Source organism: Mirounga leonina, unplaced genomic scaffold (genome assembly GCF_011800145.1).
Source record: "Mirounga leonina isolate KUSES-001 unplaced genomic scaffold, KU_Mleo_1.0 Mir_173, whole genome shotgun sequence".
In the NCBI taxonomy this organism is placed as follows: Eukaryota; Metazoa; Chordata; class Mammalia; order Carnivora; family Phocidae; genus Mirounga; species Mirounga leonina.
In genome coordinates, this window is record NW_023270447.1 from 32,311,963 (window position 1) to 32,332,738 (window position 20,776).

The 20,776-nt window shown below is 40.9% G+C and overlaps 1 protein-coding gene across 3 annotated transcripts in view; it reads left to right on the plus strand.

Moving 5' to 3' along the window:
- The first annotated feature begins 2,304 nt into the window (after nt 1–2,304).
- Nucleotides 2,305–20,776, plus strand: part of SLC44A5 (solute carrier family 44 member 5) — a 349,362-nt gene continuing 330,890 nt past the window's right edge. For all 3 annotated transcript variants that reach the window (XM_035018252.1, XM_035018255.1, XM_035018256.1), the window contains exon 1: nt 2,305–2,351. In XM_035018252.1, coding sequence (XP_034874143.1) covers nt 2,318–2,351 — 34 coding nt within the window. In that variant the 5' untranslated portion in view covers nt 2,305–2,317. The remainder of the gene's footprint in view (nt 2,352–20,776) is intronic.

Here is a 20,776-nt window from a genome sequence, read left to right on the forward strand (position 1 = left end):
TATTTCATAGGCTGGTATCATGGGAAGAGCCTGGTACTGAGTTAGAAGAGCTGCATCAAAGTCCTGGAGCTGTGTACAAGTCAATGAAACTTCATGAATCTCATTTTCTTACCTATAAAACATGGAAGAGAGGACCTGCAATCTAAACTCACAGGTGTGTGGTTGGGATTAAATGAAATAAAGGATGTAAAAGTAATTAATAAATGATATTATTCTAATGACGGCAATAATTAGTACTTAGTGATAAAATATGAACACATACAATGGACTAAGAATATTTACAAGCCTAATATTTGTACACCTTAAGAGTTTGAAGAGATGACAAAGTAGTTTGTTTTTTTTTTTTTTTAAAGGAAACTCTACCCCTAAGGTGGGACTCAAACTCACTACCCTTGACATCAAGGATAGCATGCTCTGCTGACTGAGCCAGCCAGGTACCCCGACAGAGTAGTTTTGAATTAAATCAGAGACTGGGCCTATTTTGCTAATTAAAATAAGCTTGCTATTTGTATTTTATATCCAATGCATGCCTTTGTTGTGAGAGGGATTGGGTATTTCACATGTTCTTCAGATTACTTACTTCAATACATGATGTAAAGTTAAATTCAGAAAGAGTGCAAAAAATGTGTTATGATTTTGCGATACAAAAAAATCACAGGACATTTATTAGAGCTGGAAGGAATCTTTGAGATGATATTTTACAAACCAGAAAACGGAAGAATAGAGGATTTCTGCAAGTTTTCAGAGCCATGAAGTTCCAGAGCCAGAACTCAAAACCAGGGTTTTGGACTCCAGTGTTCTTTCTGCTATACACCACTGATGCTGGTGCAACTTCTGACTAGTGGTACTGAATGGAATCACCGGATATTTCGATAATCAGATTAGGTTGGAAATGTAGGGAGGGAAAGGAAAGGAGAAGTGTTAAGATCACTGTGAATTAGTAAGTAGGTTTAAGGGAAAACTCAGCTCCTCTAAAGGAAAAAAAAAAAAAAAGATTTTGTATTCTTTTCCACACCGGTAACCCCCTCCCCATTCTACCCCTTCTGCCCTTCTTTTAAAGCCTGGTTACTATCTTTACATTCTCAGACGTGTCTTAAACTTTTGCATGCCCTTGCAATCCTGGGACACTGGTGAGAGTCCTTCTCTGATCAGCACGCCAGAGGAGAACAGCTCCTCCAGGAAAAGGAAAACTTCCAAACCCCCAGTCAGGGAGAGAAAGAATGCGGCCGCCAGGACAAAATTTGTACCTGAGGCCTAGAAATCACCCCACCCCCCATCCCAGGCCCTCCAACATCTGGGAGCTTGAAGTTTTCTTCCCTCTATTCCCACAGCCCCAAGGGAACTGTCTTGAGTTCTCGTTACAAAGAGGTTTAGGGCGTGAACTAGGTCGTTCTTCCAAGTGTCTGGAGGTGGGCTGCCTCTGGAATTAAATTTTCCCTCTCCACTAGCTTCCAGTTTTCCTCTTCCCTTCTTGGTTCTGGAGCGGCAGAGGCATCCGCGTGCTCCGAGGCTCGTTCGGAATTGGTGCCCGAGGAGGCTTTTGGGAGGTCGGTGGCTGGGCCGGGTCGCTAGTGCCCGTGCTCGTTCTCTTGCAGTTGGCGAGAGTTCTTGTTGGCCTATGGGGACGGGTGTCTTTCGCGCCCCCCCCCCCGCCCCCCACACCGCGTCCTGCCGCGGGGGAGGGGGTTTCGGAGACGCGGAGAAAAGCAGGCAGGCAGAATGCGGGCTTCACCAGAGTCGGGCTGCCAGGCTTTCCACTTCCTGGCCCCAGAGAGCCGAGGGCTCCCAGCTTCCCCCAGCAGCCCCCCACCGCCGCCGCCGCCGCCTTCCCCAGCAGCGGCTGCTAGAGGACGGCGCCGTCACTGGTTGGATTGGAGCTGGCGGCTCAGACGGGACACCGGCGTGGGGGAGTGGGGGAGGGAGGGAGTGTGGGCAAGGGGGAGGTCAGCTCTGGGCGGGCGCGCCGGGGACCCTGCGCTGCCCCCTCCAGCAGCTGGAGCGGCACAGCAGCATCAACAGTCGCCGCCGCAGCCACAGCGGCCACAGCAGCGCGAGCGCGAGGCTCGCAGCGCTGCGCGGCCGAGAGCGGAGGGGCGGCGGCGCCAGCGCCCGCCGAGCCGAGCCGAGCCGAGCGCGCAGCCGGGCGGCCGCCGCCGCCGCTGCCGTCGCCTCGCAGATGCCATCACAGCAACAAAGAGCTTGCTGAGCGGGGAGCCGCGGCGAGAGCTCGCCCTGGAAACCGCCGAGCGGGCTTCGGGAGCTGGGCGGCACCCGGAGGAAACGCGCGGGGGGCCTGGGGGAGGGGCGGGGGCAGAAGATGGCCAAGAAGAGAGAGCCCCCCAGCAGCAAGGGTGAGTTCCGCTCTGTTCTCATCTCGGCCCATCCCACCTCCCACCCGCGGTCCGCCCCTCGGTCCTGCCTGTTTACATCCAGACTCCGCCAGGTGGAAGGTTGCCTGCAGGGGAAGAGTTTGCCTTCTCGGGGAGGTGGAGGGACCTCCGCGCTGCTGCACCTACCTCCCTTTGCCTCCAGGGAGACTCTGACCGGAGTTTGTCCCGTTTTTCTAACCTGCGGAAACCTGGAGATTCTTTCTCTCACCCCACCCCTTTCCTACTCGGAGAGCTTGGGTATCTGTTGCGCGTTCCCCCCCTGAGGGCGGTGGGGAGAAAAGAGACTCCTGGCTCGTAGCGTCTCGTCCTTTTAGAAAACAGGCTGCATGTGTGCGTGTGTGTGCGCGCGCGCGCGTGTGTGCCAGAGAGAGAGAGTGAGTTTTTTCCCTGGTCTCTCCTATTCCCTCCTCCCAAGCTCCCCCCTCCCACCGCCCCTTCATCCCTAGGGTGACAAGTTCTGCATCCATTTTCCCAACCTCCATCCTGAGGAGGTAATAGCTGTCTGCCTCTCCTTTTGCCCAATGGTCAAGAGGAGTTGCTACTAGCCGAGTCCCTGCAGGCTCCATTTCCCCCTTCCCGACCTGGGTGGGCGGGCAGTGACTCTGGCCGAGCAGTCTCCCCCTCTGTTGCTCCTTTGCAACCGGGGGTTCCAAAGTTGGAAAGTTCAGGGGAGGAGAAGCGATGGCAGAAAGGACAAGGAAGAGCTTGTTGCTGGGGTGGTCCAGGGCTGCACTCGGGAGGGAGCCTCGTGGGCAGCATCGGGCTTGGCGGGGCAGAAGGGGGGCGGGGCGGAGGGGTGCGTCTCCAGGATTCGCAGAGCGCTGCGCCCTGGGAGCTGGTGTACCGGCCCCAGGCGCCTGAAGCGGGGACTCGTAGACGTCGCAGGTCGCCGGCTCCCTCCCGCTCCCGCGCTCTCGCTGGGGAACCGGCAGTGGCGGAGAGGTTGTGTGCAGCACTGCAGAGAGGTGCAAGTCCGTTCCTTACCGCGCACGTGGAGGATGGCTGTGCGCCTGGGGGTGGGGTGCCGGAACTCAGCAACTTGGGGAGGAGGAAGAGAAGGTGCTTGAAGTTGGATTTCGACCCAATGGGCCTCTTGGCCAGGAGGCGGAGACTTATTGGCGTTAAGGTTATATAAAACAGGACCAGCCCTCTGAGATGGGAACCGGTACATTATTGAATATAACGGCTAGGTTACAGCAGCGCGCTCGGCTTTGACATGCTTCTTGCTTTTCCCCCCAGTCCTGCTTGTGGGAGCTTAGCTCCACTCTAGAGGTCACTAGGGGGACACAACTTTATCTTGGTGCTTCAGCTTGCTTGTTAATTGCTCTGGGGTACTCAAATCACTTACTGGAAAGGGTTTTAAACCATGATCCTTAATCTTTTGGACGACGTTACTACAAATATATTATAATATATACATAATTTTATTGCAGTGTATTTTCTTTAAAATATAGTTCCTGTAAATTAGAAAAGGCCTTAGACCTGATTTTTTGTTCTTCCAATGAATTAGTATATGTTTATAGCGGCAGACGACTGAAGAATGAGAGAATATATTTATCTACAGTTTCTTTACCATTGTATCAGATAATTACTCTAAACCCAGATTGACAAGGTGCGTTAGTTGCACTTTTGTTTAGCTCCTTTTTCATGGAACCATATGGCCCAATGAGCAAAACAGAAGGATTGGTTTTCAGCACTGTTGATGTGGCTATCCATTGGCAGGAATACATTTCATATCCACCCCGAACCTTGCAGATTGTAAATGGTCCATGAAGAGTGGAAAAAATTTTACAGTTTTACAGTACATGCTTAGAGACAACCTTACTCTTAAAATTAACCTGGGCAGAAGCGCGCATGTGCGCGCGCACACACACACACGAGACCAAATTAATGAGAAGTGAACCAGTATAAGAGGTTTGATGAAAAAGACACCTCCTCTTTAGTCTCTCCAACCCCCCAAAAAACACCAAGAAATTTTTGTTTTGGATGCCAAAATAGGATTGTGTGTATTTTCTTAAATTTAATTTGATAGTGAAATAATTGAAGAACAGTGGTTAATAGAGTTTTGTCATTTAAGTGTTAACAGTTCCTCTGGAAGAATTAATAATCAAGCTTTCCTAAGATGTGTGGTTTCAAGAAATTTCATTGCAGTTTTTTAAAAATAAGGTTTTCTTATGCTACATGTTTTCCTTAAAGGGAAAAGTATGTTATTTAGCTCTTACTGACTTGTGGGTATTTTTTTCCCCTCTCTACTAATGTTGAGTTTTTTTTTTTTTAAACCAGTTTATTTAATTTTTAGAAGGAAAGATGCTTTTTTAAGCCTTGGAGTTTCACTTTAGCAAAGCAGGTTTAGTGGTGATACTTTATAGATAACAAAAGCAAGCCCAGGAAGTTATCCATTGATCTGCCTCAATTTTTCCTTTTAAGAAAAAAGCTCTACAAAAGCATCTGACTGCAGGCTTGCTGAACTGCTTGCTCTCAGACATCTGCTTCTAAGCTACAACTAGCTAAATGGGGACTGCCTGGTAGAAAACCAAACTGCTAGGCCTTTTTTTTTTCCTTTTGGCAGCCTGCTGGGGTAAACTTTGCAGGATAATAAACCATAGGTTTAACAATATTCTATGCTGTATTGGTTATCATCTTAAGAGAGCTGCTTCTCTGCTTAGATACACTGCATGGGGGAAGAGACCATTTGTTGGAGCATGTGACAAGCAAGTTGCTCATTGGCTTCTGAAGTCCTAGCAATAGATACTACATACCTAGAACAACTAGAAATTGGCCAAAGGGAAATGTAGTTTCTTAACACTGACAGAAGAATAGGATGAGTTGGCAGTATTTCTCAAGGAATACTGGCATTCATTTGTGATACTTCATCAAAAGGACAGCTTTTCATAATGGCAAGTGGAATATTTATCAATCTAATATTTATAATATTTTATTGAAAAAATGCTGTGGTCCATGATCAATAAAAATCTTATAAACACAAGTTAGTTACATTAGTTATGGTGATATTAACCACTGTCCCCCCTTCCAATATTAGTACAGGATTTCTCAATTATTTAAATTTAAAGGTTAAGTTATGCTTGGATTCATCTTCATGCATTCATTCAGCACATATTTATTGAGCACTGAACACATATCAGGTTCTGTGCAAAACATGAGGGACACAGTGATGAACATGACAGACAACGAAGAGTAAGTACATTAGTAGGGGGCCTAGAAGCAGCAGGTAAACAAACACATGAACGAAAAAAATTCACAGGTATGATACCATGAAGGAAATAAAATAGGACAAACAAACAAAGGAAAAGAAAAAGAAAGAGAGACAAACCAGAAAACAGACTCTTAACTATAGAGAACAAACTGATGGTTACCAGAGGGGAGGTGCATGGGGGGAATGGGGAAATAGAAGATGGGGATTAAAGAGTACACTTATTGTGGAAAAAAAAAAAAATAGGATGATGTGCTAGAGGGTGACTGTAGGATTACTTTAGATTGTCTGAAGAGGTGACATTTGAGGTGGGAACCAAATGAAGAGTAATTTGCATGCCAAGAACTGGAACATAGCAATGCAGGTCTTAAGGCAGGAATGATGTTGCAGCTTGGCATTTTCAAGTTTGAAAGAGAGGCCAGTTTGGCTGGAGTGTGGTGTATGAGGTAGAGACAGGTAGCGAGAGGCCAGATCTTTTTGACCCTAAACAGGAGTATAGATTTTATTTTAGGTGCAGCGGGAAGCCAACTGGATGGATACTCATTAGATGTTTGGGGTTACTTTCTTATCCTTAAGGATGATTTCAGAGAGAACAGCTTTCATATGTTGGGGAGGAAGAATTCCTGTTCCCTCAGAGGTCCTCCTAGCAGGACTAAGAAATAATTGACATGGGGGCACCTGGCTGGCTCAGGTGGTAGAGCGTGCAACTCTTGATCTCAAGGTTGTGGTTTCAAGCCCCATGTTGGGTGTAGAGTTTACTTAAAAGTAAAATATTTTTTAAAAAATGAAAAAAATTGACATGAAACAGATTAACAGGAGAAAATCAAATTTCATAAGGTACATAGGGGGATTCCACATAGATAAGGAAATTCCAAAGACAGGCAAAATGAGTATATATGTCACTCTGAACTAAGAGAAGGAATTAGGGGTCTGAAATTTCAGAGGAAAGGAATGCATTTCACAGGGCAATAAGGAGAGTAGATGTTTGGTAATTCGATGTTTGCCGTGCCATACAGATGGGTCACTCAGATAAAACTTATCTCTGTTAATAACCCTTATTCTGGGAAAGACCCCCAATTTAGGTTCTTCTGTGTGGTTAAGGGAAGGACAAAGTTTCTTTTGAGTCCACAGGGTTTCAAGTGCCTTCAGCTCAAATTAATCCATATGCCAAAGTGGCACATTGTGTGTGTGTGTGGGGGGGGGAGGTTCTGCCCAGAGCCCCTACATATACATCAACTCCTTAGGCCAAGTAAAGCAACCCAATGGACTTCACTTTTCTAAAAGGCCCAGTTATATTCAAGTGTCCTCTCCTACTGCTTACCAAAATACCTACAATATTTTGGGCTGAGATGTTGATAGAATTTCTAGAAGTTTCTGTCTGAAAACCAATTCTAAAGAGAATGAGTACTAATTCAACATTGTGGTAAAGATTATTGGGTTAGTTGGCCACCTAGAAAAACTCTCAAAGAAATTGAGTCTTTGGAAATACATACTGTAACGTTAGAAAGGAGAATTATAAATGAAGAGTCTGGACCATGAGTGTGTGGTAGGCGGAATGCGGAAAGCAGCAGGAGGGACTCCTAGGTAACAGAAAGGAGTCCCTGAAAGAAGAGTGATGGTGGGAAAGGGGACATAGGAAAGCCTCTAAGACAATATCAGCCAATCCATGATTTTGCCAAGAGAAACGGAAGCCTGATGTGAGAGTATTCCAAAAGAAACACTCTAATTCAAGCACAAAGGAAATTCAATTCAGGGTACCTTTATGCTTTTGACTGATCTTTTACTTGTGAAGCATTTATAACAAAGCATACAGGCTTTTAAAAGATCACTTTGATTTTACTTAATCATTATTAGGTTGTTCTTGTGGATTACAGACCCCACAGATGAAAGCTGCATGAAAGAATTAATGATAAAAACTGCCATTTGTTGGAGGGAACTGCTTGACAGCCAGTTAGGAAGGAAAGAATGCTCTTGGGTCTCTGATCTTACTGTGGAGATATTGGCAGGGGGTGGGGGGGAAATGGGGTGTTTTGGATGATTTTCTGCTCCCTAAGTATTTGTGACTAGAAAGTGCCATGGTATTTAGGGAAGATATAAATAATAATTATTTTAAAGCTCTCCACTGCCTTCTTCCACCTCCAAACTGCCTGCTTCTTTGCCAAGGATTAATACTGAGAATATACTAAGAATTTTTGTCATGTCAGGGCTTTGTTTAGTTCCCTCCCTCTCTTTCTTTGTACTCCAAGGCTCTCTTTTGAGGCTAGCAAGGCTGGTAGGACCTCAGGGATTATGTAACTAAGAATGGATCTGGCCCTTAGTGATACTGTAACACAATGTGTTTGTGACATCAGCTCTTTTTCATACTATTGAGAGTCATAGTATGTTAGAGTTAGGAGGAATGCTCAGTGTTCATAGAGTTATTAGAGGAATGATAAAGAGGTGAGTGCCACATGGGAATAGTGTTTGTAAGGAATTTGGTCAAGATTATTATTTGTAATACATGTAAATACATGTTCTATATAAGCCAAGATTTATATCTTGATTGTATGTATATATATGTGTGTGTACATGTATATATGTAGACATGTATATATTATGTTATATATACATGTATACATGTATATAATTTAAAGTCAAGATGTATATATTTTAAATTTGGCCAAGTTTACTCTTTTTTTAAGGATTTTTCATTTATTTATTTGAGGAGAGAGAGAGAGCAAGAGAGCGAGCTTGTGAGCGTGAGCCGAGGGGAGGGGCAAAGGGAGAGGGAGAAGCTGACCCCCACTGAGTGCGGAGCCTGACGAGGTGGGGCTCAAGGTTGGGCTGGACGTGGGGCTTGATGCAGGGCTCCACTCAGGGCTTGATGCAGGGCCCCGAGATCATGACCTGAGCCAAAGTCAGATGCTTAACCAACTGAACCACCCAGGTGCCCCAAGTTTACTCTTTCTAAAAACATATTCTGTGTAAGTGCAGATCTATATCTATCTATTTAGATCTATATCTCCGTACATTATATACATTTACATATATATAATAGAGCTCAGTTCCTAATTTATATTCACACTTCACTCTTTATACATGTGAATGGATATTTTTTGCATTTTACATATGTGGAAATTGAGATACAAAGACATTAGGTGCTTTCCTGAGGTCTAAGAGTAAATTGTGTACTGTGGATAGAGTTAGAAGGTTAAGTCCAGTGACTCTTTTTACTTTGTCTACATCCAATATTTTAAATATCTGTTCATTTCTGTCAAGGTTTATTAAGTCTAACATAGAAAGGTAAATCATCACCTTTTTTTCCTGCTGAATCAAGAGGATGATATATCTTCTTATACTTTCCTTAGAAGTGTCACAACTTTATTGTTTGCAATCCACTTTTAAAATTAAAAATACATTATTAACAAAGAAATGTGCTCACAGATGCTAAGGTGATATTGTACAATGGCTTTAGGGCTCTCTGGAGATGGGGAGGCAAAACAAGGTGAACAAATGATCACACTTTTTGAAGCAGGAAAAGATGCATCCAAGTCAACTCTAAGACGAATTGAGATTATTTTGCTGTTCATGTGACAAGCCATTTGACTGTTGTGGTAGCCAGCCTTCAAGATGGCTTCAATGTCCTTTGTCTACTGGTATTCACACCCTTACATTCTCCCCTCTCGCACTGAATCTGGGCTGACCTGTGTGACCAGCAAAGTATAGTAGAAGGCTACACTGTACAAAAGGCATTGTGGCTTCTGCCTTGCTCTTGTGTAACCTTTGTTCTCTTATCTTGCTTACTTTGGGGAAAACCAGCTGCCATATTGTGAAAACATTCAAATATCCCTGTAGAGAGGCCCACGTGGGAAGGACCTGAGGCCTCAGGCTAAGAACCAGCAGCAGCTTGCCAGCCATATGAGTGATCTACCTTGCAAACAGATCCTCCAGCCCAGTTAAGCCTTCAGTTGTCCATTGCCTCAGTCAACATCTGATTAAACTTCATGAGAAACCCTAACCCAGAACTGCCCAACCAAGCTGCTTCTGGATGTTATTGTTGGGTTAGGCCACTAAATTTTGGGGTAATTTGTTGCATAGCATTAGATAATGAATATATCTGTAATTTATTATTTTTGCATCTCTATCTTGGGAGATAGAGACACTCTCTGTGGTATGTGAATATGAGGGGAGATGCATGTGGAAGAATATTTTTTTTAAAAACCCTCCACTACAATGGGATTAATTTACTTATTTATACAGTTATCTTGAACCCTATCTGCCACTTTCAGTCTCCTGGGAATATAAGGAACATTCTAGTTCACAAATTTCCTTACTAATCTTCGTACTGGCCTTGAATTTTAGCCCTCTTTTCTACTTTAGTAAATTGGACTGAAAACCTAAAGTTCTCCTTTCCTGTTTTCCTGGAGTTTCTTTTAGCAGCCTGTTTCCTTTCCATTTTTTTGATCCTCATCCCTAGCCCCTTTGTTTCTCTTTATTTAGAAGGTACCTTCCAACTAGAAGCCCCACTGAACTAAAAATCAGAGTGGCAAAGAGAACATAGAAGTCCTAAAATCCCCCAAATGACCCGAGACGTCACAGCTGAAACTGAAAAGAAAGAAAGTCCCTTAAAACCTAAAATCTTTCAGTAAAAACCTCTCCAGATGTATTTATCTATTCCTTCCTACCCAACTAGTGCTTTGATGTGCAGGAAAGTGAGAAAAAGGATAAAGAAAAAAAAAAAAAAAAGATCCTTCTATTTCAGGGTGGGATATTAGTCCAATTTATTTCACTCATTCATTTGACAAATATTAGCTGAACACTTACTCTGTGTGAAGTACAATTCTGAGGGACTTACCAGAGAAGAAAATGGACCTTTTTGAGGTTTCCATTCTAGATAGGGAAGACAGACATGAGTAGTAAATATAATAAACAAATCATTGATATTAAAAATTGAAAAGTGCTGTGAAAAAAAATAGAGCCCGGTGAGGGGGATTTGGAACACTGGTAATGGGATGAAGGAGAGGGTCAGCTGTAGGTAGTAATAGGATGGTTATGGTAGACCTAATTGAAAGGTAATATTGGAGAAGGTTAAGTAGTTATTAATGGCAGGGGAATAACCTTCCAGAAAGAGAAAAGCCAGTGCAAAGACCCAATGGTTGGAGTCTACCTGGAATGTTTGATAAACAGAGAGGAGGCTGAGTGGAATTAGAAAGGAGAATAGAAATAGGAAAGGGGGCCAGGAAGATGAGGGAGGACCAGATTCCTTTAGGCCCTTTAGACAATTTAAAGGACTTTATCTTGAGGGTGCCTGGTTGGTTCAGTCAGTGGAGCCCTCTTGATCTTGGGGTTGTGAGTTCGAGCCCCACATTGGGCATAGAGATTACTTAAAAAAATCACTAGCTTATTAATAAAGTAAAATAAAGGACTTGGACTTTAACCTTGAATGAAATGGGCACCATTGCAGGTTTTTAACAGAAGAGAAATATGATAAAACTTACATTTTATTTTATTTTTTTTAAGATTTATTTATTTATTTTAGAGAGAGAGAGCACATGAGGGGGAGGGGCAGAGGGAGGGGAAGAGAGACTCTTAAGCAGGCTCCATGCCCAGCAGGGATCCCGCTGCCGCTGTGGGGTTCAATCTCAGGACACCAAGATCATGATCTGAGCCCAAACCAAGACTCTGCCATCCAATCAACTGTGCCACCCAGGTGTCCCATGACTTACATCTTAAAAGAATTGTTGTGGCTGCTGTGTTGAGAATATCCTATAGGTGCAAGGAGAGAAACTGGAAGACCAGTAAGGTGTTTGCAGTATTTCAGTTGAGAGGTGCTGGTGGCATCCATTAGGATGAAAGCCGTGAAGGACATGAGAAATGGAAGGATACTGAATGCATTTTGAAGGTGAAGCTAATCTGGTTTTCTGAACTAACAGTGTGTGGAGGGTGAGAGAAAGATAGGTGTTATGGATGACTGCACAGTTTTTGGCCTGAGCGACTAATCAGATAGAGTTGCATCAATGGTATTAGAAAATTGTGGATGGGGCAAGTTTAGGGTGAAGGATCAGCAGTTCACTTCTAGACATATTTGGGTTTGAAACATTTATTTGATATTCAAGTGGAGGTGACAAGTAGGAAGTTGGATATATGAGTCTGGAGTCTGGGAGAGAGGTGGTTTGGGAGTCATCAGCACAAAGGTGGTATTTAAGACCATGGACTGGATGACTCACCAGGAAGTGAGTGCAGATTGAGATAAATGACCTGAACCCAGGATTTCTGTGTTATTAAAAGGAAGGGGAGAAGAGGAGGAAACCAGTAAAAGAGATTGAAAAAGAATAACTAGTCCTTCAGCTTGGGTCATGATCCCAGGACCTGATCCCAGGGTCCTGGGATTGAGCCCCGCATGAGGCTCCTTGCCCAGTGGGGAGCCTGCTTCTCTTTCTGCCTCTACCTGCTGCTTCCCCTGTTTGTGCTCTCTCTGTCTCTCTCTCTCTCTCTGTGTCAAATAAATAAATAACATCTTAAAAAAAAAGAATAACTAGTGAGGAAGGGGGAAATCAAGAGAGTGTGGGGTCCTGGAGCTAAGGGAGAAAGCGTGTGAAGGAAGAGAGGAATAATCAACTGGGTTAAATGCTGCTGAAAGGTGAGGGTGAGGGCTTAGAAATGGCCGCTGGATTTATTAATGTGAAGGTGACTGCAAACCCTGACAAGGGTGCTTTAATTGTAGTGGTGGCAGTGATGGTCTGAAGGGACTAGGTTAAGAGAGATGGGAGGAGGATTAGAGACAGCTTAGTTCAGTCTTTTGAAAGGTATTGTTGCAAATCGAGCAAAGAAAAAGTGCTGAGAAAAGGTGCTGTGTAGCTGGGAGTGGGAGGAGCTGTAGAGAAGAGAATTGGATTTTTTTGAGATGGGAGAAATAATGGGTTTCGTTCCTTGTTGTGTGTTACTCTTTGCTTTTTTGAGGTGGTCTTTAACCTCTCTTTTACTGTTTTACTTTTTGGCTGCTTTTTATGACAGTTTCCTGGGGAGGTAAGGAAGAATTCGTGTAGAATGACTTTCTATCACTGAGTTACATTTCTTTTATGTTTATTTCTTTAAATATAGTATCTTTAAAAATATTAAAGATAGCACTAAAAGAGGTATATAAATGGACCTCTGGGCAAAATATTTAATAAAATACACCACAAGAGGAGGAAGTTGCCAGGAAAGAAAGGTTTACCAGACATCATGTTTCTGGATGTAGTAGTCTATTCTCTCAGGTGGAAAGCTCAAAGGAACTAAGGAAAAATTTAAAAATACTGTAGTTCTTGACCAGAGGCACTTCTGCAGTGTTTGGAGGCAGTCTTGCGGGGTCACGATTGTGGTAGTGCTATTGGGAGCTAGTGGGCAGAGACCAGGGAGACTGCTAAACATTCCATAATGCCCTGGACACTCCTCACAGCAAAGAATGATCTGGTTTGAATTGTCAATCATGCTGAGGTTGAGAAATTCTGATGAGCCCCATCATTTTTCCATTCTTCCAGAGAGAAGCCAGGAAGCTACTTCTTCTTCTTCTTTTTTTTTTTTTAAGATTTTATTTATTTATTTGACAGAGAGAGAGCGAGAGAGGGAACACAAGCAGGGGAAGTGGGAGGGGGAGAAGCAGGGTCCCGGCGGAGCAGGGAGCCCGATGCGGGGCTCAATCCCAGGGATCATGACCCGAGCGGAAGGCAGACGCTTAACGAGTGAGCCATCCAGGCGCCCCTAGGAAGAAGCTACTTCTGAAAAAGGAATCCAAAAGAGTTGGCTTTACCTATCCCATTGTTCTGTTTAGACGAGGCACAACTTTTTGACAAATACTTTGGGTTCAAGATAAAAACATTTCTTTTTTTTTTGCTTTGCTTTCTCGTTGCCTCCTCCTCTCTCCTTCTGTCTGTTGGTTGACATTGCATATCATGGTTTTTTAATACACTTACACAGTTTCTCATTAGGGCTTGTGATATTAGAGGAACATTAAAGTCACAGTAAAAAATCATCAGTTCAGTTGAGGAACCACAATTTCACATTGCTGACTCCCGTTCTGCATCTGTCTGAGTATTTTGTGAAAGAAAGGATCAAGAACACAATGCTTTGTTAAGCTCTGGCTCTATCTCTCTTTAATGTGAAAGGATGAGTAGCCCCCCAGAATACTTTTCTGCGGCTTCTTTTGGCCATTAGGACTTTATCAGAGAGCTGCACTCTTACTAACCCTATCATGTAAGGAACACTCTGACCGAAGTCAGGACTGGTTGTAAGTGCTTGAGCAATTTTCCTGTAGAAACAAAACGAATAATACAACACTATATGTTAATTATACTGGAATTTAAAAAAGTAATAAAAATAAAAAGAATTAAAAAAGGAATTGCCATATTCAGTGCAAAATTTTTTTCAAAATCCAGTTATATAAGAAGTAATTTAAAATTTTTGCATTTTAAGAACTTAAAGGACGGGGTTTTTTGTGTGTAAATTTCATAGATCATTGGCTTGTGTTTCAGTGTTCAAATCCAAAGACAAAAAAAATAAGATTTTGAAATTGACAGTAAAATTTTATTAAAAATTTATTATCACTCCAGGTTTGCCTTACAAAAACTCGGAAGTCATTTCATTTTATTTTATTTTTCAAAAGTCATTTTAAAGTTAGCCTATGATCATGTACATTTTGTAAATATTAGTTAAGAAATATCAAAAGTCATAAAATGAAAACAATACTGTAAAAACTAATTAATGGACATTTATACTTCACAAATTCAAGTATTAACAGTATTTTTCAGTTTGAATTAAGCTCTTTTTTCTTCTTATTCACTGTTCTCAGCCTCTTATTTACAGTTCTTTTGTTTGGCTGCACAAGAGTGTCATCACATTCTTTTCCCATGGCAATGACATTGATTCTGCTGATGTAACACCTTTACTACAGTGCAAGAGTATCAGTGACTAAAGAAGAACCATTATGTTGTTAAAAAAAAAATCTTTAGTCATAAATAAATGTATCCAGAGGTATCTTAGCTGTACGGGGTAGGGCAGACTTGAAGTTATAAAGAATAGCATTGGAATCTACCTCTTCCCTCATCCTTCTTAACCACTAAGAAAGTCTTACATTGAAATGTATACTTTGTAAAACTTTATGGAAACTCTGTACTGAATAATTATCACACTTCCCACACACTAAACTTTTATTTAGTAATCTACAGAAACAACACAAAGACAAAAGAATGACATATGCTTCACATGCCTAATTCTAAGGTTAAGACTCTTTATGTTTTAACCTCTGTAAATTCTCACTGCCTGATTTAATGCCCTAAGTATGATGAAGAGTAAGCAAATTAATAGATTATACACAAGTTTATATGGGTCAAGAAAGACATTAAACTATTTAACCTATTTGGGAAACACAATTTTCAAGTGTTTAGCAGCATTAAATTGTAGAAAATCATATAAATTAGAAACAACTTACTAAAGCAGTCTTTGAGGAATTCTAATGTGCATTTTTAAAGCTAACTGCTTATTTGAAAAGGATTGAAGTATCTTTTGAGTATTTAGAGTTTTTGTGAGTCTAGACTTCCTTTCTTGTAGTAGTTGGTCCTCTTTAATGAGGTCTTATGCTGCATCTTGTATTCTGAAAAGTGGGTTTTTTAATGTATCAAAGCAGAAAAGTCTTGAGAATTGCCATTGTTAGACTAGTGGTTCAATAATCAAGTCGCTGGGGAGGGGAAGGTGGTGAGATTGTGTTCTTGAGCAACTTTATGGGAGGGCTCTTTATGAAAGATTTCCTGAATAAACATGCAGTCTTTTGATTCCTTATATATGCTAAAACTTTTTCTTGGAATCAGCCAGACCCTGAAATAACTCCTTACCCAGCTTGTGCTATTTTGGCCCACATAGAAGTACTTTTGCTGATTTGTGCTTAGCTGTTGTAACACTGACTGATATTGAGATACTTGACATCATCTTAAGTTCCCAGATGTTATTTCTTGTGCTGATCACTATTTCACAAAGTATCTGTGTTATGAGTACCGATGGAGAAGTTTCTCAGAAATGTCACTAGCTAACAATGGATAAATAGAACTCATGGTGTCTCCCATTATGGGTGGACAGCTAGGAAGCTCAGAATTGAGTCTGAGATTTTGCTCAAGACTTGCAAATCATGCATTTGTGGATTTATTTTGTTTCTCATTGTCTCTATATACTTCGTTTTGTTGAATTGTAGGTATTTCTAGAAACTATTTTAAATCTTCTTTGAAACAAGAGGAATTATAAACAAATTAATATTGGCTGAGACTAAACCCATAGAAGTTAACTAATCTATTCAGTTATAAACTAGTAATTTGCAGAGCCTGCATTTAAACCTAGATGTAGCCCCAAACAATTTTGTACATACAATAGAACACTCAAAAGGTTTTGGGAAGCAAATCACCCTACTGTCCTAACTCCAATTTTTTTTTTTGCATCTAGTCTTTGTTCATGTATAGTTCTCCATAGAACTGTGATTTTATTTTATGGCATCTTTATCCACCTGGTTTCACAAGTTGAGAATCTGAAGATATCCTTGATTCTTTTTCCATGCCTCTGCTCGGCCCTGATCCAGTGAGTCACTACTGTCGATCCTAAGTATCTACTTTTCTCTAATTCAGAGGTATAATTGAGCACTCATCATTTCTAGTATGGATTGAACCACCTATACACTAACGGGTCTTCTTGCATTAGACTTACATCATTTCCAGTTAATTTTTTTCACTCTATTGCAAATATAATACTATTACAAGGCAAATCTGATCACTTCACAACCTTAAAATCCAATAATGGCTCTCCATTTCCACCCCAGTGTAAAAATCAAAATTCTACAGCAAGGCATACAAGGCTCTCTAGGATCTGACCCATGATTACCTTTTCTGCTTCATCTCCCACCACTTCCCACATCCTACCATTCTCACACTGAGGACCACACACATTCTTTTATGCTTCTCTGTCTTTGTGATACTGGATTTTTTGGTCATGCTGAAAATCTCTTTTTATCTTTCAAGCCTCAACATGAATGTCCCTAAATTCTCTGTGAAACTTTCCCCATCTTCCCCTCTGGCACTCCCCCCCTGCCCCTCTCCTACAGGCCCAGTTCAGCACTTACTCTTTGGGGCTCCTGGACTTGCACATGCTTCTATTAGTGCTGCTAGATGATTTAAAATGTTGAGTCCGTTTCCTGTCTTAGTCCTTCTGTGGGTCTTCAGTTCTGCCACTTCCCTGAAGCAAAAGGAACCAAAAAATCTGACAAAATCAGTCAGTGCCTTAACATCGCAGGGTCCAAACGGCACCGACACTGTAGCTAACCCCTGCCTCCCACTGTTCTGGTGACACTATCAGGCGGTTTCAGGCCAGCCAGTCTGTGCTTGGTGCCTGAGAGAACAGCACCTTATTCCCAAGCTGGTGGTCGAGAAGCGTTCTGCTCTTTCCTAGGGCTGCTTTCAGTCTTTCTGTATCCTGACTTAGTTCTTTTGGATCAAACCTGGCTTTGTGTAGGTTGTCATGTGCCCCGATTTGGACCTGCATTTTACTGGATTGCAACAAAGGACTGCTGCCTCGCACTGCTTGGGGTTTGCATGTGCCTATTTGCTATCCACATCTCTAGGGCCCTCCACAGATGCCCACTACTAGGCTATGAGCTCCTTGAGGGTCCTGAATGTGTGATATTTATCCTGTAATCCAAAATGTCTGGTATAACTCTGGGCATGTCACAGATACTAAATGACTATAACAATGAATAAATCAAACATACATATTTTTCTATATTTTTCTATATTCTTTATAATGTTAATGGTTTAATGATAATCAATTGCATTGTTTTAACATAACCAACATAATTAACTGAATTTTCCAGGTTTTCTCTGCAAATACAATGGTTTAATAAACATCTGTCCCTGTGTGTGTATGTGTGTGTGCATTTACTGTGTTGAATTATCTCTTTAAAGAGACTCAGTAGTGTCTGAGTCTAAAAGTTAATGTGGCCCATTAAAGGGAAAGTGAATATGTTATTAATATATCTAGGGAATTGTACTGATTGGATAGTACAAAATCTGATGTTAGCTCCAAATTTTAACAGTATTATCTTGTAATAATGTTAAAAATTATCAGAAGGTTAGCTAGAAAGTTATTCCAAGGTCTGATATTTAATAATAGCTTGAGTTCTAAGAAAAAAGACACAGAAGAAAGTGACGTTAAATCATCTTCCTTTAAGTAGGATTCCGAAGGTTTTTATATTCATTTTTCTTTTTGTTCTATTCTTCCTTTATTGACAGTACATTTTCACATGAAAATGAAATTAAACTGTAAATGTCTTAAAGTAGAGACTACTAAATCTTTATCTTGGTGCCTAAAACTTAGTGTTCAATAATAATTAGTTGAATGAATATGTGAGTGAATTTTAGGATGTAGTTCTTTTGCAGTGAATGGGATACAGTACTCATGCCTGCCACTAAACTGAGACCCAGAGATAGAGCTCAGAGCAGGTGTTGCTTCTTCCCATAGTAGGAAGACTCCCTCAGACCATGTCTGCATAATCCATTATGTGAATCTATTTCTCGATAATCAGGAGCTGTTACTGCTTTTCTTTTTTTTTTTTTTTTAAGATTTTATTTATTTATTAGAGAGAGGGAGCATGAGCAGGGGGAGGGGCAGAGAGAGAGGCGGATAAGAAGACACCCTGCTGAGCAGGGAGCCCGATGTGGGGCTCCATCCCAGGACCCCAGGATCATGACCTGAGCCAAAGGCAGATGCTTAATGATTGAGCCACCCAGGTGCCCCTACTGTTTTTATTTCTTTAAGACTTCAAATAGGGAACTGTTCAACTCATCTGAAGATTTTTATTGCAGAAAAAGTTGGTTTCATGATCTACAAGGAATAAATAACTTCTGGGTCAGGGCCTTTGAGATGTTTTTGAAGCACTGAAGTCTGGTATGTTTAGACAGGAAAATTCTGATTTAAAAATATAGACAATGGGATGAGGGTGGTGAACAAGGCATGAAAGGCTGCCCTTAGGCAGTGTCTTTTCCAGAGGATATATCACTGTCACCTAGAGATATTCTTTAGTTAGGTTCTTATAAATGACTTTTCCACATTTGGAGTCTTTAAATATCATTACTCTGGAATTATTTCTGAAATACCTGGAGAGATATTTTTTTCTCTTCTCTCCCTCCCTCCCTCCCACCCTCCCTCCCTCCCTTCCTTCCTTCCTTCCTTTAGTATAATTATTTTCTTATTTTGGGTTAGTCTTGGTTAACAAAAAGTAATTTATTGAAAATGCTTTCATTAAAAACTGTAGCTATTTAATACCAAGTATGATTTTAAGGATTATCAAATTAATTTATATATTTGTGTTTAACCTTATATGTTTCACTAAAATCTGGAGCTAAATATTATATCTTGAAAAACTAACTTGATATGCAGGTTGTTATTATTTAACATTGTGATTTTAATCTTTCTTTTCTTATTAAAATGATTTAAAAGAAAAAGGTGCCCTATGCCCTGCCTACCTCTGTTGCATTATTAGCATTCTTCCAAGGTATAAATATTTTTAATTGTTAATTCATTAATCTTCAGGAGGGAGAGAAAATTTGTAGATATTATTTTCCCCATTTTTAAAAAAGATTTTATTTATTTATTTGACAGAGAGAGAGAGAGACAGCAAGAAAGGGAACACAAGCAGGGGGAGTGGGAGAGGGAGAAGCAGACTCCCCGCTGAGCAGGGAGCCCAATATGGGGCTCCGTGCAGGGCTCCGTGGGGGCCTGGATCCCAGGACCATGGGATCATGACCCCAGCTGAAGGCAGACGCTTAACGACTGAGCCACCTAGGCGCCCCTATTTTCCCCATTTGTAAAGATAAGCACCTTTACCAAAGAATTTTTGTTGCTTACTATCAATTTACATATCACTTGATGATTTCATTATAATTTTGAATGTCAGTTTACATATGACATATGGACACTTTTAAAAAAGGTTGACCTACAAATGAAATATTATTAATACTGATGTTCAGCTTTCCCAACTTTTAATCTTACTATTTTTCTACTCTGTAGATAGTCAGATATTATGATACAAATGAGGAGAATTCTTTTAACATTTCTTTTCATTTGAAGACACTAATGACATTTGGATCTGACTTAGAGACTCTTGTCTATATTTAAACATGGTCTTTTTTTCCCTTTTAGAACTTCATTTTTCATTTCAATTTTTCAAAAGCTGATGTATTTCCATTTGTGATGTCAGTTTTTCTTACCTTCTTTAACATTGATTGTGAAATTCATGTGACTAGGTTTCAGCACATTTTTAAAATAATGTACCTTGAAATACTCATCAATATTAAAGTCTAAAGTTTTAAGATAGTTTTCAACAAATTTCTGATTAGCAAGCTATGATATATAGTTAGAAGTCATTAGTGTTAAAACTGCAGGGTGTGTTAAAAATGGAAGATTTTACAAATGGGTTAGCTTAACTTCTTTTTGGATAAATAAACTTAGGCTCAGAGAGGTTAAAATTACTTTCCCAAGTTACACAGCCAGAACTTGGGCAAGTCTAGATTAAAATGACTTTTAGTTCAGTGTTGCTTCCACCACGTGCTCTGGAATTGGCTCTATTGTCTATAGATGACATGGCAGATGGAGCAACAGAGGTCTTTCATTTATGGCCTGGAATTAGAGTTTTGTGTGTGTGTGCACACACATACACAGTACAGGAAAGTAGAAGAAAGGTGCTTTAATTCTACTTACTCCTGCTTTGAGTCTTTCCATACCTCCTTGGGCTTTCACTTGTTATAGCATTTATCAAACCAGTTTAACTGTATGTATGCTTATTTTTCTTCCCTACTAGAACGTAAATTTCATGCCTTGTTCACAGGTGTACCTTTGATGGCTACTAGCAAAGTGCCTTACTCACACTTAGTGCTTCACAATTACTTGTTGAGGAAATAAATGAATATATTTTTTTAAATAAAAACATTATGGAGTAGATATGGGGGTCGGATATCTTATTCTAGAAAGAACAATCCCACATCTCAATTTAGTTTCCTATTATGCCTGGTCACATATTCCCAAAATGATTTTTTTCTTTTCTTTCTTTCTTTCTTTCTTTCTTTCTTTCTTTCTTTCTTTCTTTCTTTCTTTCTTTCTTTCTTTCTTTCTTTCTTTCTTTCTTTCAAGA